Raw genomic sequence first — 21,128 nt, 5'->3', positions numbered from 1 at the left:
GATATGCTGCATTGGCCCCTTTAAATACGGGATCAATGTAGCGATCTTGGATGCTCTCAGCCCCTTAAAAAGAAAGTTGGGAGGGAAAAGGCACTCTCAGGAGATGAAGACTGTCACATACAGTGGCCCAAGAACCATCATTGTGAAATGGCCTTCGTCTCAGAAGTCGTCCTAGAAGTAGGACTTCTTCGAGCAGCCCCTGTCGAGGAGCAGTGGCTGCCATGGTGTGTGCCGGCCCCTCCTCATGGCCTGCAGGAGGTCCGTCCACTAACCCTCCCACCGCTGGGCCCTCAAGGCTAGCGTCATCCAGCATTTAACCCTGAGGTGGCTCTATGAAGGGTCTAAGAGCAGTTAATTCAGCAGCCTCCTGTCTGAAGTTCAAGATGACTATCAGCCCCATATCCCAGGGCCTTCATTGGGAGCAATTTCCCAGTGCATGGCGGTGACCACAGATGGCTCCCATCAATAATAGTCATTATAAAGTAAATAGTACAATACCTTTATACATGTTTATAATTAGTCAAATGTACACAATCAGTGTACATGGTTACATAAATTAATATATTAACTCATCTTTGCGCTCAGCCAAAACGCTTTACCTCAGAGCAAGTAATAGATTTAAAAGACCAAAGAGTTGTTAGATACAAACAAGATGAATATCATATCACGTGTAACAACTTTAGAAAGATGAGATCCAGCAGCAGATCCAAGATGGACTGGCCCACGTGTGCTGCTTAGTCGGGGGAGGTGAGCATAGAGCTCCCAAGGACTGCCTGGAGCTCAGATATCTGAATACAATGAACTTACAACACATGCAAGAGTATGTGTATGGTCATGTGATGTACATTTTCAGGGGTACAGTGCGGAGTGAGACCTTTTCAGAAATGCTAGATGAAGCGCCGGTGTGGACGTGGATATTTTTTGTTTTAAAATGCTGTTTAAAAACTAAAACGCATCAGTGTCAATGGCTTGAGCATCGGATATTACCTTAGTGCTGTCTCACCCATGGTGAATTAGTTAAACTGGGCTCAGTTTAGTTAAACTGGCACATAAATATCAGTATATCAATATAGGCTTTGCTGGAAGGCTGGTTATTTTACTGGCAAGAGAGACATTATTGGTATTAGAGATTTTAAAAGAAATAAATATTAAGAAGGAAATATAGTCTAAAATGAACACGAACAGATCCTATTAATGTTGTAACAGAAATAGTGTAGCTTATAGTTGAAAGCAAGCATCAGTTTTTGTCTGGTAAAGGTCTGTTTTTTACAGAAGTTTTAAACATACACACTTACTGCGGCTGTGGTGATGATAAACAATGACAAGGTACATATGTTGACTTTTATTTAAAGTATAAGCTACTATAGCATATAATAATTTAGATTTTTTGAAAGCATACAAGCCTGGTAGTGTGAGTGTTAATGACCATTACATGTGTGCACCACTTGTCAAGTATCACAGAAGAGCTCCAGATATTAAAAGAACAAGAGACAGCAGTGGAATGCGAGCGAGGACCAGGCCTGGACACTATGTTTGTTTTGCTTTCAATTTCGATGCAGTATCCATGACCTGTTTGTTTAGTTAATTTTTATTATTAAATTAAGTAAAGCTTAATGCTTCTGTTACCGACTCGGTCCCAGTCATTCCCCTCGCTGGCCAGCAGAGGTCACCATCCCCGGACTTTTAAGCATTACATCATCCATCTAAACTGATTGTGCACACACCTGAACTGAATCTAGTTAGCGACCCACGTTTCCTATATAAGCCACACTCAAAAACCAGTTCATTGCGAAGTCTTGTTTAGCCCCGGCCAGCATTACTGAGCGTTCTTTCCTGTCTGATCTTCTGAGAATAACCCCGGACTGTTTCTGACTGAGTTGACTTCTGCCTGCCCACGACCCTTGCTTTATACATGGACTCTGAACCACGCTGCCTGCCTTTGACCCAAGCCTGTCTAACGGATTCTGAACCACACCGCCTGCCACTGATCTATGCCTGGTAAATCACTCTGTGTCTGTCAGCCGCCAGCCCCAAGACCATTATTGATTACTGTTGATGTGTGTTCGCACTTTAGTGCGTATTGGATGTTTGTGTTTGACTGTGACTAATAAATACTGCATAATGGATCCCTCCGTGTCAGTCTCCTCGTTACAGAAGACTTCGCCCAACATGGATCCCGCAGCCGTACAGGTTTTGTCCCACGAAGTCACAGCTCAAGCTCAGGTATTAACCACACATCAGCAACAGTTATCTTATTTAACCCAGCTAACAAATGAATTGGTGAAATCACTGCAAAACCTGCAAGCTGCTCCCCCAGCGCAACTCACCGCCAACTACTCTCCAAGCCAACCATTTGTTGCACAGACCCAGACTGTTTCCGGGGTTCGTTTGGCATTCCCCGATAAGTTCTCAGGTAACCCAGCTAAATGCAAAGGCTTTTTACTTCAGTGCAAACTGTTTATCGCCCAACAGCCCCACCTGTTTAAGGATGAGAACGGTAAAATTGCTTTTGTATGTTCTCTGCTCACGGGAAAAGCATTAGACTGGGCTACTGCAGTTTGGCCAGACAGCACCCCGATATTTCCCTCATTTAACGACTTTCTCAAACGTTTTTGCACTGTGTTCGATCATCCTGAGGGTGGTCGTAATTTTGGTGAGGTGCTTTTGTGTGTTCAACAGAGAGATCGTCCTGCAGCCGAATTCGCTCTGCATTTCCGCACACTGGCAGCGCAAACGGGCTGGGCTGATGATCCTCTTAAGACACTCTACAGGAAAGCTCTTAACCCGGAACTGCAAAAGGAGATGGCATGTCGTGATGATGGGAAAACATTGGACCAGCTCATTGAACTTTCAATCAGGTTGGACAATCTGCTTTGCACCCGTAATCCCTTGTGCTCTGTCATTCCCAGTCCTGTATCTCCTGAGAATCCCACTGAACCCATGCAACTGGGCAGAACCCGACTAACCCCCGATGAACGTGAACGAAGACAGAGAAATCATCTATGCCTATATTGCGGTCTTTCAGGTCATACGAAAATCCTGTGTCCCAACAAACCTCCGCCCAAGGCCCTTCCGGTGAGTGCCACTACTGTGTTCACGACCACTAATGACGTTCTGAGTGTACCCGTTTGTTTAAGATGTTATGAGATTGAGGTCTCGACTCTGGCCATGGTCGATTCAGGAGCCGCTGGCAACTTTATTGATCACACGTTTGCCACTACCCATTCCATTCCTCTAACCTCCTGTAATTCTTCCCTAGCCATCACTGCTATAGACAGGCGCCCCCTGGGGGAAGGACACATAAAATTCCGAACTCTGCCAATCTCTCTTCAAACAGGCTCTCTTCATGAAGAAAAACTCTCCCTTCTAGTGATTGACTCTCCTCGACACACCGTTATCCTCGGGTTACCCTGGTTACAACTTCATGACCCAGAAATTTCCTGGAAAAATGGTGAGATCGCAAAATGGAGCAATAATTGCTTTAACCAGTGTCTACACTCTGTCCTCCCTGTCCAGATTAACACCATTGCCAGTACTGAAGACCCCGAATTATGTCAAGTCCCTGAAGCATATCACGATCTCATCGAAGCCTTTAACAAACAGAAAGCTACTAAGCTCCCGCCCCATCGCGAGTATGATTGTGCCATCGCGCTACTGCCAGGTACAACGCCCCCTCGTGGTCGGATTTTTCCCCTTTCTCAACCAGAAACCGAAGCCATGAATATTTACATCTCTGAGGAGCTGGAGAAAGGCTTCATACGACCATCCACTTCACCTGCTTCAGCCGGGTTTTTCTTCCTTAAGAAGACGGTAGTCTACGCCCCTGTATCGACTACAGAGGACTGAATGAAATTACTGTCAAGTACCGCTACCCCTTACCATTAGTTCCAGCAGCCCTTGAACAACTCCGCTCAGCCCAATACTTTACCAAATTGGATCTCCGCAGTGCTTACAATCTCGTCCGTATCCGACAGTGGGACGAATGGAAAACCGGGTTCTCTACCGTAAATGGCCACTATGAATACCTCGTTATGCCCTTCGGCCTAGCTAACAGTCCTTCCGTGTTCCAGGCCTTCATAAATGAGATATTTAGAGACATGCTCAATCAGTGGGTCAACGTATACATCGACGACATCCTTATATACTCCAATTCCTTACCTGAACATATCCAGCATGTCAGAGCTGTTTTAAAAGTCTGATTCAACACCAGCTGTATGCCAAGATCTCTAAATGTGAGTTCCATCAAACCTGCATCTCATTTCTGGGCTATATCATCAGTCCCGAGGGAGTCGCCATGGATCAGCAGAAGGTCGACTCCGTCACGCAATGGCCACAACCTGAGACCATCCGACAGCTACAACGTTTCCTGGGGTTTGCCAACTTTTACAGACGGTTTATCAGAAACTTCAGTACAGTAGCAGCTCCCCTTACAGCCATGGTCAAAGCCAACAACGCTCGTCTGAAGTGGAATCTAGACGCCATTAGAGCATTCAACCAACTCAAGTCCTGTTTCTCAACCGCACCCATCCTGTGTCATCCTGATCCTAATCAACCATTTGTGGTCGAGATCGATGCATCCAACACGGGTATTGGAGCCATTCTGTCCCAGAGATCCCAAACCACGAATAAACTCCATCCCTGTGCCTTTTATTCCCGTAAGCTCAACCCAGCTGAGAGAAATTATGACGTTGGCAATCGCGAACTCCTAGCCATGAAAGCAGCTTTGGAGGAGTGGAGACATTGGCTTGAGGGCGCTAAACACCCATTCACCGTTATTACAGACCACAAAAACCTCGAATATATCTGGTCCTGCAAGAGATTAAACCCTAGACAAGCAAGGTGGGCTCTATTCTTTACTCGCTTCGACTTCAAAGTCACCTACATCCCCGGTTCCAAGAATGTCAAGGCGGACGCTCTCTCTCGCCTTTCGGATGAAGAAACATTGGCTGAGGATGTCGAGCCAGTCTTGAAGGATCCCTTAATCCTAGCACACATTCAATGGGATATCGGGAATGAAATCATTCAGGCATCTGAACAAAACCCTACTCTGCAGGCATGTCCCGAGAAGAGAATCTTTGTTTCCTCGTTGCTTCGTGAAAAACTTATTGCTGAAGTCCACAACCATCCCAGTTCCGGTCACCCAGGCAGCACAGCTACAGTTCAACTAATCCAGTCCCGCTACTGGTGGTCATCTATCAATAAAGATGTGATCAATTTCATTAACAAATGCTCTTCCTGTCAGATGGCTAAACACTCCCGTCACCGTCCAGCCGGGCTGCTTCAACCCCTAGAGGTCCCACGTCGTCCCTGGTCACACATAGCCATTGATTTCATCACCGATTTACCTCAGTCCCAAGGGAATACCACCATACTTACCGTCATTGATCGTTTCTCTAAGGCTTGTCGACTCATCGCCATACCCAAGCTGCCGACAGCTCTGGAGACGGCAGAACTACTATGTGAATGTGTATTCCGCTACTATGGTCTACCTAAAGGAATCGTCTCAGATCGAGGTCCCCAATTTACCTCCCGATTATGGTCTGCATTCTTCAAGAACCTCCAGGTCAACATCAGTCTAACTTCAGGCTATCACCCACAGTCCAATGGACAAACGGAACGCCTCAATCAGGGGATCGGTCGATTCCTGCGCACCTATTGTCACTCCAACCAGGTGGAGTGGAACAAATTTCTCATGTGGGCAGAATACACGCAGAACTCTCTGAGAAAGTCATCTACCGGTCTGACTCCCTTTCAATGTGTACTTGGTTTTCAACCCCCTCTATTTCCCTGGTCTGGTGAAACTTCTGAACTCCCAGCCGTCGACACTTGGTTCAAGAAATGTGAGGAGGTATGGAACGCAGCTCACACCTATCTAGCGCATGCCATCCGAAGATTCAAAGAACAGGCTGATCGGCATCGTCGTCCTGGTCCCACGTATTCCCCAGGACAGTGGGTGTGGCTATCCGCTCGAGATCTTCACCTGAAACTACCCTGCAAGAAACTCAGCCCTAGGTACGTGGGTCCTTTCCAAATAGAAAGACAAATCTCTCCTGTTTCCTTTCGACTGACACTCCCTAACCATTATCCTATCTCTCCCGCATTCCATGTCTCTCTGCTCAAGCCTGCTGTTGGTCCAGCCGAGGAGGTGGCAGCCGGTGAACAGGGTCCCCCGCCTATCATGATCGATGGAGAGGAGGCTTATCTGATCCACGAGATCCTGAGATCCAGACGCCGGGGCGGACAACTACAGTACCTTATCGACTGGGAGGGGTACGGCCCGGAGGAAAGATCTTGGATCAACCGTAAGGACATTCTCGACCCAACTCTGGTGAATAAGTTCCACTTGCAACACCCGGAAATGCCGGCCCCTCGCCCCCGTGGAAGACCCCGGCGTCGCGATTCCTCACTTCAGGAGCCGTTCGTTGGAGGGGGGCTCTGTTACCGACTCGGTCCCAGTCATTCCCCTCGCTGGCCAGCAGAGGTCACCATCCCCGGACTTAAGCATTACATCATCCATCTAAACTGATTGTGCACACACCTGAACTGAATCTAGTTAGCGACCCACGCTTCCTATATAAGCCACACTCAAACACCAGTTCATTGCGAAGTCTTGTTTAGCCCCGGCCAGCATTACTGAGCATTCTTTCCTGTCTGATCTTCTGAGAATAACCCCGGACTGTTTCTGACTGAGTTGACTTCTGCCTGCCCACGACCCTTGCTTTATACACGGACTGAACCACGCTGACTGCCCTCGACCCAAGCCTGTCTAACGGATTCTGAACCACACCGCCTGCCACTGATCTATGCCTGGTCTGTCAGCCGCCAGCCCCAAGACCATTATTGATTACTGTTGATGTGTGTTTGCACTTTAGTGCGTATTGGATGTTTGTGTTTGACTGTGACTAATAAATACTGCATAATGGATCCCTCCGTGTCAGTCTCCTCGTTACAGCTTCTCCACCTTCTTCTTCCAGATGGCCAAAGAGCCATAAACTTCATTAAAGTGGTGCCCGAAACTCGGAAGAATGAGAGACACATTGTCCAGATGCACTCACTGCTGAGAAGGAGAGTAAGCGTTAAAAGTTAAGCTGAGCGGGGGTGAAGCCCGTTTGTCTGCCATATGAGGCAGCTAAGATGCTGGAAAAGGATTGGTCTGCCTGCTTCCATCTCCCTGCATGGGGAGGAGCAGGGGATGGGGAACTTACCACTGGCGGGGAAAGAGCCAGAAGCCATCCCAGCAAAGAGCTGAGGAGTCGCAGCTGCACCAGAGCGCACATGGAGCGAGTAAAAACTGAGACTTTCAAAAAATCAGCTCTGAACTTTGATATTTATGCAGCGTGTTCTTAAAAAAATACATAATAATAATAAAAAAATAATAATAATTTAAAACCATTTAATTAACACCATTAGCAGGTCCAAAATATTGGCTAATGGTTAAAAGGTCAATATGAGCAATCAACATTTATTAGTTCTAATCTAGAAAACAGTAAGTGGAAGGCCAGGCAAGGGCTACTTGTGCACTGTAAGTAATCATGAATGCAGAATAAGATGAATGTTAAAGGGCTTTTATATATACCCCTTTTACAAAATGTAAGAAGCCTTTGGTGTCTACAGGATGTGTCTGCAACATTTCAGCTCAAAATGCCCATTATAGCATTTATTATACTCTGCTGAAAACGTCACAGTGAGTGACAGACACAGACAGGAATGAAGCAGAGATTCTGTTTCTGAGGAAATTAGGAAGTTTCCCAATGGTTATTTGATTATTTATTGTGCAAACTCATAGGACTACATGCAGCATCAGGTAAACAGGTGCACTATAAGAAAGTGTACCCTTCTGAGTCTCACAATCTCAGCAGTGTAAACTTTCCCTCCACCCTGTGCATTAACACAAAAGAGTCGAGGAACTAGAACTCTCTGATGTGGCAACTCTCTGAGGTGACTGTCCAAACCATCCAGGAACCACACAGAGGACATCATCTTTCAAGGTCCAATCTTTAGGGAGATCATGGGACCTCTCAAGTTGTGTGCCAGAGAAGGGTCGGTTCTTCCTGCTTACCATCGCCTGCTGTTCTCTACAGCAAAGACAACAGCATTCGAACAGGGGGAAATATGTAACAGACGGAGAAAGATCAAACAAATTTCATTGATATTATTTCAGTCTATTTTTTTATTTTCTGACAATAAAATAGAATCCATAACCCAGTGATTTTGAGGTCCACCACAACGTGACATTGAAGTGCGGTTTTCCCAGCTCATCAAAAAATTGACAGGAGCGTATTAACATCACTCCATTGTAACATGTATAAACATGTCCACAAAACAGGATTTGCAAAGAAACTGGGATTAAAAGATCTTTTCCAGTGCATAAATACACCCTCTTTGTTTTTGTTTACTCCATGTTGCCCTGAGAGTTGAGGTGTTGTTTTGCCGCCTGTACTGACTATTTGTTTCTGTCTACGCTTCTGGATTACCCTTATGATTCTGTTCATATCTGTTTGACCGTTGCCTGCCTGACCATTCTCTCTTGTAATAAACTGCACGTGGATCCTCAACACAGCATCCTACTGTTACACATATAACTCCAAATAAAATCTAGAAACTAAGCTTTTTTTTTTTTTTTTTTTTTTTTGCGCAGGCCTATCTAAAGGGTTAATGATGCCAATTGATGATCAACAGAAAAAAAATGCTAATTTTACTTCTTTACAACAATGAAAACCACCAACAATTAAGCATGCATAATTATATGGTGTCATGGCCTTGCAATTAAAAATGTGATTATAATGAAAGTCAATGGGGCAAATACAGCAACAGTAAATGAGGGAGAAAAAATTTAAATTATATGCTGCACAAAAACAAACTGCATGAAAGGCAATGTCGTTACTAATCTTGTGATAAAAGATTTTAAAAATCCAGTCCACAATTACTTTTTATATTAAAAATAAGTCATTTTGTGTTGTTTGACACCAAATCAGTGACATTTATGAACTTGGCAATTAAAGAGTTAAAATCCTGTTATTTTATGAAACATTTTGTAGTTTTGATCAGGACTTAAAGGGCACCTATGGTGAAAAATTTACTTTTCAAGCTGTTTAGACAGAAATGTGTGTGAGTATAGTGTATAAACTGTCATACTGGGGTGAAATAAACACACCCAGTCCTTTTTTTTTTTCAAATTTAACAACATAAAAATGGTGGACCAATTGGAGCTGTTTTCAGATCGACCGCAACTTTACGTAGGAGAGTGGTCCCCCCGCCCACCAATATTGATTGACAGCTGCGCGCATTAACATGTCCGGTAGTCACGTGTATAATCATATAATCAAGACAGGACGAGCGCAAAGCGGCCGGGAATAAAAGGTGTGTTTAGTTCGCTAGGATCATCAATCATCATCAAACGTGATTAAGAGTGAGTTTTACATGTTTAAAATGTTTTAAAACAGAGCATGTGTGTAATGAATTACAGCGATTCACTTCAGATGCACTTAATCAGCACAGCCGCGTGTCAGAACAATTATACAGGAAGACGCTTCAATCCCGGTTATTAATATACATTAATATAAGAGATATCCATACAGCAGTGGATATGACCAGTATCATGTCACATGCGTGCAAAACGAGTGCAAAGCTTAACGCTCTCTCTCTCTCTCTGTGTGTGTGTGTGTCTTCGTGTCTGAGCTGTGTGTGTGTGTGTCTGCGTGTCTGAGCTAAGTGTGTGTCCGCGTCAGCGCTACGTTTGTGTGTGTGTGTGTGTGTGTATGTGTGTGCGCTATGTGTTTGTGTCCTTGCTGTGTGTGTGCGTGAACTTTGTAATGACATTGTGTGTGACTCATTGTTGCAAATCAACAAAAAAATGCATCAAATACTGATTGTTAAAGTTCTTACTGTAGTATTTCTCACGCACGTTATGTGAGATCTGCTTCCTGAGGCAGCCGAGGGCGGCGATTGCTGACAGGCACGTGGGAACGGTGGGCGGGGAGGACTAGACTTAAAGGGCCAGTACAAAAAAACAGCAAAACCTTTTTTCCAGCTATAATATAGACACTACAAACAGCTATAATAAATAATCTGATGGGTGTTTTGAGCTGAAACTTTACAGACACAAAAGGGGACACAAAAGACTTATATTAAATATGAAAAAAGGGGTAACCTATGTGCCCTTTAAAAAAATCTGATGCTTTTCACAGTAGTTTAATTTAGTGGATGTTTACATCCCTAACATAACAAAAGGGTAGTGAATTAGCCCAGAGTGTATTGTTGAGTTTTTTCTTTTTTTACATTTTCAAAGCATTTTCCCAAAATGTGTCAAAATAAAAATTATTTGTCACCAAAAATCATTCTGCTAGCTGAATCAAAATAAAGGTTATGTCCAAATTAAGACTCAAAATCACCCCAGAGTGGATCAAAACATCCCCAACAGTACATAATGGTTAAACAGTGCATGTTTGTAATAAAAATACAGTAATGCCGCTATGTAATTCCTAACTGCTGGAATCAGCACAGCTGCAAAGTGTCAGTACAACTACATAGGAGGATGCTGGTTTGATTCGGATTAAATCAGGTGTATTTTGTACAGCAGTATAATGAATATCCATACAGCAGTGTATATTAACTTGTATTCTGTCACATTTGCTGCTAAAACAGTGCAAAGTTAAACGTGTGTGTGTGTGTACTGTGAACTTTGTAATGGCATTTGTGTGCGACTCATCATTGCAGAAAGTCTTGAATAAACTCCAGAACAAATAAATGAAATACTCTTACTTGGTGTTTTAACTCAAACTGAATCTCTGCTTCATTCATGCCTGTCTCTGTCACTGACCACTGTTTATCTGATGTTGCGCAGCAGGAGAAAAAGACACACATGTGGGAACAGTGGAGATTGTTGACATGAGGGCACTGGCCACCCCTATAACTGCCCCTGCTTACCATAACTTAAAGGGTAAAGAGTATTCAGAAATGCACTATGTGCAAGTTTAGTGTCAGAGAATTCTTGTGTGTTGTGTAATTACCTTTCTGTGCTCTGATAATAAGTACCGCATTTCCAGCTCAAGTTGGTTGCTGGACTCATTGGGAACTAAAGAAGGGGAGCAGAGAGGAGGAGTTGGAGGGAGTGAGGTGTTGAAGCCAGGGTCACATACAGATTTAACAGCCTCCTCACTCATGGCCTTCCAGCGGGAGCCGTCTGTAAAGTCAAATGCACACAGCTCCACAGCATCTGACACCTGACAGTTTGCCAGAAATATCTTGTGGTTAAATACACAGCCAAGTGTCTGGTAAGGGTGCACAGGTTTTGGTTGGAAGATCATGGAAGGAGAATCTGGGTCAATTGGACGGTGAAGGTACCTAGAACAGAAAAAAGAATAGGAGGGCATCTTAAAGCAGTGCAAACAGGGAGCACTGCATATCCCACAATCATGCCTGCAGAGATGGTTTTATTATTAATGGCATTTGGAATACAATAAAACATGATTACTGTTTTTTTTTTTTTTTTTTAAAGATTAAATTCTGCCCATGTGGCATGCAAGAGGAAAGTAGTCTGCCAAGGCAGCATCAACTTGGCACACTAAGTACTAAGTACTGTACTTTGACTACTTGTACAATGGCTTGACAGAACCTGACACTGATGAAACTTTGGGGTCAAAGAGAAACAGTATGTCATCTGTTTGGGACTGTTATGGCTTATAAAAAGAAAATGCTGTGCATCGTTAGATATTATACAAAACCTGCCTTGCATAAATTGACATATTAAGGATGACATGTTATCAAATTTTAGAGCTTTATTACTTAAAACCTACCAAGTAGTTTGCAGACTATTGTCTGGTCTGTTGTAGAGATTTCAATATATAAAAAATAATAATGTGTAGTCTTAAAATGCACATATCAGAGATCAGAGATAAAAGTTACAAAACCTTTCAGTAATAGTTTTTATTGTTTAAGGCCCAGTGGGAAATATTCATTTTATAAAGATATACACAAATTGTGTTTGTCATGTTATACAAAATAAGGTTATAACATAATAGCTTATTAAATCACAATTAACGATAAAATAACGATGAAATAACGCCACAGGTAGTTGGTAGATCTGTGTAAAAAATCCTAGAGGAAACACTGCAGTGCTATGTTTCATTTGTGAACAAATAAACAGTTAACAAATATTCATAAAATGAAATTTAAACCAGATCTTTTGTTAGTAATATTTTCAAAAAATTTACTGTTTGTGGTTTTAATGTCAGATTCAGAATAAACTGAAAGCTATTAATTGAAGGTCTAGTCAATGACGGTCTTTCTCTTGAACATGCAAACAAATGTTCAAATGGTTTTTTTTTTGCTAGCGGGAGGTACTATGTATCTAGTGTAGAATAAGTCCCAATTCCAATTCCTTTTAAGATTTAAGATTAATATTTGTTCAAGTTTTTGAACTATGTACTCTCACCAAAGCTGCATTTTTACTTTTTATTTTATGGCAAAAAAAAACTTGCAGTGCTGTGAAATGTTATTGGTAATTGTTTTTTTGTTTTTTTAATTATCTTTTTTATTTTCTCAAAAAGTTTTACAATTACATCAGGTACATGTCAGAGGTCTCACATCTGTATACACTCACAAATATAAGCACAAATTCTAAACATCCACTTTCTCTTTCAGCAGTATATGCTTTCCTTTTGTGCGCACGTACACTAATGTTATACACAATATAAAGTAAAATAAATAAATAATAATAAGGAATAATAATTTAAATAAATAAAATAGAAGGGAAAAAAAAGGGGGGGGGGCAATTAAGTAAAAGTAAATAAATAAACCAGTAAAATAACATATGCTTACACGTCAGCAACACAACTATGTACATGTAGGGAGTGATCCATCCAATTTTAGGTTAATCTAAAAGTCCAGGATTATGGGATGTTGCATAGTTGGTCCATTTTTCCCAGAATGAAATAAATTGTTCCATTTTCTGATTTACAAATGCGGTAATTTGTTCCATTTTATACATTTCCATTGTAATTTCCATCCACTCATTTAGAGTAGGACTTTCATGTGACAGCCATTTTTTGGTAATGCTCTTTTTGACCGCTACCAATAAAATATTCATTAGATATTTATCCATTTTTAACCATTCCTCAGGTATATGTCCAAAAAATAGAGTTTTACAATCAAAGGGTATCACAGATTCAAAAATATTTTGTAAGGTATTGTGTATTTCTTTCCAATATTTTTTAATAGCCGAGCAGTCCCAGAAAATGTGATAATGATTCGCCTTTTGATTTCCGCATTTTCTCCAGCACATAGACATATTTCCAGCATGATATGATTTCTGGGAGGGTGTGATAAAAAATCTTATTAAACTCTTCCAACCAAATTCCCTCCATTTCTGTGATTTAGAACATTTCCATTGACACCTCCATATTTTTGTCCATTCATCCTCAGTTATAATAATTCCCGCTTCTTTCTCCCACTTACTTCTAATGTAGGTAGTTGAGTGTGTTTTAAGATTTAACAAACATTTGTATATACCGGAGATCATTTTACTTTGAAGATCTGACTTATACGCTTTTCTAAACAAATCCGTTAAGCCGATCATTGTTTCCACCCCATTTTCCATCATTTTGTTAACAAAATGTCTCATTTGTGAGTATCTATAAAAATCTTGTGCTTCTAATGAATATTTCTCTTTAAGTATCTCAAAGTTGTCTAATATACCATCTTTCAATATGTCACACAGAGCCGTAATCCCTTTGTTTATCCAATCTTTGAATCGAGTGTCTAATTTATTTGGTGTAAATTCTGAGTCATATGCACACCATTTAAGTGGCATAATCTCATTTTTAAGTTTATGTTCTGTTATTATAGATCTCCAAACATTGAAAGTGCATTTTATCCATGGGTTGTCAATAGCCTTAATATGGTCTTGTAGGTCACTATCTGCCAGGGTTGCCTGTATAGGAATTGAGGATATTCTCTGCTCTATGTTTTTCCATTGGGCTTCATATGATGGGTTACACCAGCATATTATGAATCCCATCTGTGCTGCACAGAAATAGTCTCTTAGGGAGGGTAATCCCCAGCCCCCTTCTTCTTTGGTTAGCTGTAATGTTTTATAACGAACTCTAGGTTTTTTACCCTGCCGTATAAATCTTGATAACATTCTATCCCATTCATTAAACTGGTTTTGGTTAATTATTATAGGTATGGTCTGGAAAAGGTATAATAATCTAGGTAAGATATTCATTTTAATAGACTCAATACGTGAGCTAAAATCAAAAAAGGGGATTAAATTCCATCTTTCTATATCCTCTTTAATTTTTTTAAGAGTAGGCTGATAGTTACACTCAAATAATTTTGTGAGATCTTTTGGCATAACGATGCCAAGATATTTGAATGATTCTGATTGCCAATTCAATGGGAATCTATTTTTAATTTCTCTTGGCACTCTGTAATTGTATGAAAGTATCTGTGTTTTATTTATATTAATCTTATAGCCCGATAGGTGACCAAATATTTCAAGTGACTGTATTAGTTCCGGTAGTGAATGTGTTGGTTGACTCAGGTATATGAGAATATCATCTGCATAGCAAGCCAATTTGTGTTCTGTTTTTTTTAAATGTATTCCTCTAATATCCTCATTCTGTCTAATGTACTGTGTTAATGGTTCTAAATATAACGCAAATAGTAATGGTGACCATGCACATCCCTGCCGTGAACCCCTTTCTAAAGTAAAAGAGTTTGATAAATATCCATTGATTTTGATCCTTGCTGTGGGTTTATTATATAGGGACTGTATTGTTTTTATAATTGTATCATTAAAACCAAATCTGAGTAATACTCTGTAAAGGAAAATCCAATTGACCGAGTCAAATGCTTTTTCAGCATCAATACTTATGATAATTGATTCAGTGTTATTTTTATGTATATGATTCATTATGTGTAGTGTCCTCCTTATATTGTCTTGTGTTCATCGTTGTCTTATAAAACCTGTCTGATCATTATGTATCAGCATAGGCATAAGTTCTTCCATTCGCTTTGACATAATAGAGGTAAAAAGTCTATAGTCCACATTTAGAACAGATATTGGTCTGAAAGACCCACATTCCATTTGATCTTTGCCTTCTTTTGGTATGGCTGATATTATTGCCTCCTTCCAGCTAGGTGGGGTTTGTGCTTGTTTTAGAACCTAATTAAATGTAGGAAGCATGATAGGAGTTAGTTGATTTCTAAATTCCTTATACCATTCTGTTGTATAGCCATCTGATCCAGGTGATTTGCCTGGTTTAAGTTTATTAATTGCAAGTTTTAATTCTTCCTCAGTTATATCAAGGGTCATTCTACTATTTTGTTCTTCATTTAATGAAGGTAATTTTAAGGAATTCAAGTAATTATCAATTTGAGTCACATCTCCCCCTGGAGCTCTAGAATATAGAGTTTTATAGTATTCTTTAAAAACTTCCTGAATTTCATTTTGTTTGTTTCTTATTGTTTTGGTTTTGGGGTCTCTAATTTTGTGAATTGTATTTTTTGCTGTTTTCTTCTTCAATTTCCAAGCCAATATTTACATAGCAGTAGATCCACCTTCATAGTACCTCTGTTTTAAGAACATTAAATTCTTCTTTATCTCTTGTGTAGCCAAATCATTAATTTTGCCTCTAGTTTTCTTAATTTCATCTAGTATGTTTTGAGCTAAACTCACCTTGTGTCTTTTTTTTTTTTACTTTTTTAAACTTTTAACTCCTTTAACTTATCGTGTAGCTCATCTAGCATTTTTTTTCTTCTTTTTTTCTTGTATGAAGATATTGCTATGAGTTTACCTCTTAATACGGCCTTCAGGGCATCCCATAAAATAGGAGGCGAGACCTCACCATTATCATTCAATTCCAGATAGGAACTAATTTCATTTTTAACTTGTTCCTTAAAACAGAGGTCATTGAATAAGCTTATGTTTAGTTTCCATGTAGTGTTCTTTGGTTGTAGGTCAAAATCAATGGATAAATATACAGGTGCATGGTCACTTATATCTATTGTTCCAATTTCACAAGTGTGTATTTTATCTTTATCTTTTCCAAACATTATAAAATAGTCTATTCTGGTATATAAAGAGTGTGGGGCAGAATAATGGGTGTAATCTCTTCTGTTAGGATAAAAATCTCTCCATACATCGATCAGACCAATGTCCTCAAATAATGTTTTAATCTTCTTGTACAACGGTTTCTTGTCATAACTTTTACCCTTCGAGGAGTCTAATTTTGGGTTTAAATGTACGTTTAAATCGCCCCCACATATCAACAATCCTTCTGTTTCTATTGTCATACTAGTAATTTTCTGAAAGAAACTAATATCACTTCCTGGAGGTGCATATATATTTAATAGAGTAACAGAGTGCTCATATATTTTGCCTTTTATCAATATATATCTGCCTTCTTTGTCTTTCTTTTCCGATAGTTTTTCAAAATTTAACTTATTTGAAATAAGTATAGCAACTCCTCGTCTATGTCCTGTTTTATAAGATGAGAAAAATACATTTGAGAAACCTAGTTTCTTCAATTTTTCATGCTCTTTATCATTTAAATGAGTTTCCTGTAGGTATACTTTGTGAGCTTGTTCCTTCTTCATTTTTGTTAGAATCTTGTTACGTTTGATTGGATTTAACATCCCATTGACATTATAAGATAGGTTTTTAACTTTTTCCTTACCCATATTTATCTGAAGACCATATGTTTATGAATTTGGCTATAAAGAACTCAACTGGTTCACTCCCTGAACAAATATGAACTAAAAAATATATAGAACTCAATAACAAGTAGCGGTATGATTCCAAGGCTGGGGTCTCTAACCTATGACCCATAATTGGGCTAGAAAAAACATCTAGCTGTGGGGGGAGTCTATTTCCCATGTAGATATGGGGCCTCCATTGCAGCATTTATTAGAGTCTGTGTGCATTTCACTCCTTGTGTATCCTCCCTTGTGCATATTCTCATTTATATAGGGAAGAAGGATTCATAGAAAACTAAATGCAAGTAGGAAGAGAAAAACAAAACAAAAAACAGTAATATTGCACTGCTATATGCTCATCGAACTAAATATAGCACCACCTTTTCAGGGTTTGCATAGCTCACCAGATATTTAGAGTTAGTTTACATTTAAAGTTCGTCTGAAGGGGATAAGGGTCGTCTTCTAAAAACTTGCAACCTCTCCCTAATGTTCCTCTCTCATTCCTCTTCCGTCTCCTGTGGTTTCAATCCTCTCATCATCTCCCAAGCAGTACGGGATAGCTGTTCAGCGAGGCTTTCTTTCGGCGTGATGACATTAACGGGCAGTCCCCTGTCTTTCATATCTGAAGTCGCCTCCTCTGCCGTCTCATACAATCGTGTCCCATCCTCGTAAAACACCCGAAGTTTAGCCGGGAACGGGGTCTGGAAGCGTATTTGCTTCTGTTTTAATACTCGTTTCGCCTCAGTATATTCCTTGCGTTTCTGCAAAACCGTCGGAGAGTAATCTTGATCAAAGTATATCGATCTTTCATTCCAGAGCACCTTTTTTCCCCAGGCTTTGCGTAAGATCTCTTCTTTAATTTTGTAGCGACGGAATTTGATTATTATTGACCGCGGCCTTTCTTGTCTTCCACCTGTTGGTTTCGGGGCCAACGCGCGATGAGCTCTCTCAATACCGATATCTGTGGTCGGCGGAATATCCAGCACGTCAGGTAGAAATTTCTCCATAAACTGAGTCATCGATGCCCCCTCAGCTCCCTCGGGCACATTATAGATCCTTATATTTTCCCGCCGTGACCTCCTTTCTTGGTCGAGCAGTTTATTTTCTTGTTGATTTATCACTTTTATCATTTTGCTCATTACCTGTTCCATGTTTTGGATCCGGTCTTCTGCTTTTCCAATTCGCATTTCCGCCTCCGCTATTTTTTGATTGACACTAGTGAGTTCGGTGATGATCTCCCTTAGTTGTTGTTTTGTGTCTTTACAAAAGTCCCTTATCTCCTCCAGAACTTTTGCCAGACTTGCCGCGTCACTCAGGTGGGTAGCGTTGTTAGCATTGGCTTCGCTAACTGGTCCATGTGCGTGGGAGCCATTGTCTACGTTTTCGTGTAAAGTTTCTCCTGCAGTGCATTTTTTGTTTCCGTCTCTTCTTCCCATACTTGCCCCACTTATCAAACAAAACAAGTCAAGAAAATTATATTTTTGATGATTTACTGGGGCTTGTAAACGATTTTCTCGGAGGAGCCGCTGTTTAAGCTGCCATTCAGAGAGATGACGTCACCGGACTATTGTTAATTGTTTATCGAATGGTTATCAAATTTTCTCGTTCCTGCCTCCCTTTGAATCTAAATATTAAAAAAATCTGAATTCAATAAAAAAAATCTAATAAAAAAAATTCCAGTTGCAAGACCCAATCACCAAGAAAGCATAATTAACCCTGTGCTAGAGTCAGCAGGTTTTAGGTGCAAGATCTTAGATTTCTCAAGGGGGTATATAGATGTAGCAATTCAGATGAATATGTAGTCAAAAATCCATTAGACCAAATTGCTCTATTAGTGGAAATGCACATGTGGTTGAATATGTTCAACCACAGCTGCTAAACACTGCCTTCTCTCTTTTGATGCTCTAAAATATTTGTTTAATGAATTTTATAAACATTCTTTTATATACATCTTTAAACTGTAAAACAGAATAAATTGAAGGCCTAATATGTAGGAGTTGAAAGAAAGCAGCCCACAGACCCTACCTCATAAGAGAAGTGGTTAAAAGGGGTGTCGTTGTTGTTATTATTGTTATTTTTTTAATTATTTTTTAAATAATAAAAAAAGAATGCTTATTTAGTCAGCTGTAGCATGGGTTTCAGGCTTTCCCCTGGAGAGTAACATAAATTGACCCATAGCACCACCTTCTCTCTTGATGTAGAAAATGGCATTTGAGCAATGGCATGGAAAACCTTGGTGGTCATGAGTCCACTGTGATCAGGTGCTGGTTTAATCAGAAGGTGACGTGTTGCAATCAATTCTGAAGTGTTTCAGGCAATATTATCTGCCCATATTCAGCCAAATGCCTCAGAACTCATTGGACGATGCTTCACTGAGCAGATGGACAATGACCCAAAGCATACTGCATGAAGTTTTTCAGGGGAAAGAAGTGGAATGTTATGCAATGGCCAAGTCAATCCTCTAACCTTAATCCGATTGAGCATGCATTTCACTTAATAAAGAAAACTGAAGGGAAAATGCTCCAAGAACAGGAGGAAATGAAGACAGTTGCAGTAGAGGCCTGGCAGAGCATCACCAGGGATGAAATCCAGCATCTGAATGTCTATGCATTCTAGACTGGCTGTAATTAACTGCAAAGGATTTGCTAACAAGAATTAAAGAGTAAATCTTAGATTTATGATTAGTTTTCAGTCCCATCACTTTCGGTTCCCTAACTGCTGTAATTCCTACAACGTTCACCTGATTTGGATGTAAATACCCTCAAATTAAAGCTGACACTTAAAAAGTCTGCAGTTAAAGCACATCTTGTTCATTTCATTTCAAATCCATTGTGATGGTGTATAGAACCAAAAATGTAAGAACTGTGCCGATGTCCCAATATTGGATGTTCTAAAAATCTAAATATTGACAATATATTTAATTGATATTTTGTTTATAATAAGTTTATAATATATTTTGTTAAAATAAGTCCTTTATTCTTACTTCCTTGATTTAATGTGTTGTTCAACTAAGCTATATATTAAATCTTTTATATTGAAAAAAGAGACTATTGTCAGAATAAAATCAGCTACTCAAGAATAAAATTTGTTTAAATATGAAGCCTACTTAATGTGCAATATAAGGGTGATAATAAATATAATGCTATTGTTCAAAATAAACAGTCTACAGTATTTTATGATCTGATTATATATGTATATATAATTTTAAGTTATTTTGTGTATTAGCAAAATATTCTCAATAAATTAAGAATAGAAAAAATATTATACAATATATAACTCCTCACATTCTTTCTCGCAACTGCCCTCTCAGTCACATACTTATCTATAGCTCATTATGCAAGCATTTGTCTTCTCAGGTGTAAATCACTGCATTAGCTATAGCAGTTCATGCCTCCTCTCAGACCCTTTCCACAAAAAGTCTTTTTAAATCTATATTAATATATTGTTTTGAATCAAAAAGACTAGATTACTAAAGCCAGTTCTTAAAAGACTATTCTGTTTCCTGAGTTATTTCAGTGACTTCAAAATTGTAGTTTATCACTAACCACGCATAAATGTTTCTTTCTCAAAAACATCATCATGTACATAAATGTTGCTATATATATATTATTGTAGCTCAGTTTGTGCTGTTTACAGTCTAATCAAACTTTAGCCCCTTATAGCATATGTTTATACGCAACTAAACTAAACTTCTCCAGGTCCCAAAACTCACAGACCCCAGAGGGTTAATAATGGTTCTTATTATTTTCAATGATGAAAATTAATTTATTTTGTAAATTAATTTTCCACAAAAATTATGAAGCTGATGTTTTTTTTAACTATTACTGACACCAATGATAATAACAAATGTTTCTTGATCTTTTTGCATTAAAGATAACAGTAATCAGCGTTGTAACCTATTTTAAATAAAAAATAGCTACCCAAAAACTTGCTTGATGTTGTGTATGAATCTGCATATTACTGATCTCTTCACATCCTATTTGTATTTGTTTGTTTCATAGCATGTTTAACAAAGATGTATTGAGAATTGTACTAAATGTCTTACTACACACACACACACGCACGCACGCATGCACGCATGCACACACACACACAGACAGATTTACTGTTTCAAGCAACAATAAACCTCATCAAAGTGACACAATCTGACTGTTCTGCCATTGTCTGCTCCACAGTCTATGGTCTGGTCATGATGCAAGGCTGACACCTAGAGGACATTTTGAGTATTAGCTTCTCTTTTACATCCTGCTGTGTGGCTATCATGCTACCCACTGCGCCACCGTGACTCCTATAAGTAGGAAGCAAGCCATCATAAAACAAGAATCAGTTCAAAAATTAAAACAAGGACATAAGAAACACGGGTGAAGTCCACAACACACAATGAAGGTGTGTGAGTGTGGTGTTTATATAGCATTTGTAATCAGTATAAA

At 39.6% G+C, this 21,128-nt stretch overlaps 1 protein-coding gene across 3 annotated transcripts in view; it reads right to left on the bottom strand.

The window, feature by feature from the left end:
- The window catches only part of cep76 (centrosomal protein 76), an 88,107-nt gene that overhangs the window by 11,999 nt on the left and 54,980 nt on the right, over positions 1-21,128 (bottom strand). For all 3 annotated transcript variants that reach the window (XM_056474812.1, XM_056474814.1, XM_056474811.1), the window contains one exon: positions 11,010-11,343. In XM_056474812.1, the coding sequence (XP_056330787.1) occupies positions 11,010-11,343 (334 nt within the window). The remainder of the gene's footprint in view (positions 1-11,009; positions 11,344-21,128) is intronic.

This window comes from Danio aesculapii, chromosome 16, assembly GCF_903798145.1.
Source record: "Danio aesculapii chromosome 16, fDanAes4.1, whole genome shotgun sequence".
NCBI lineage: Eukaryota > Metazoa > Chordata > Actinopteri > Cypriniformes > Danionidae > Danio > Danio aesculapii.
Note: the sequence above shows the minus strand (reverse complement) of the source record. Positions and strands in the feature narration are given on the sequence as shown.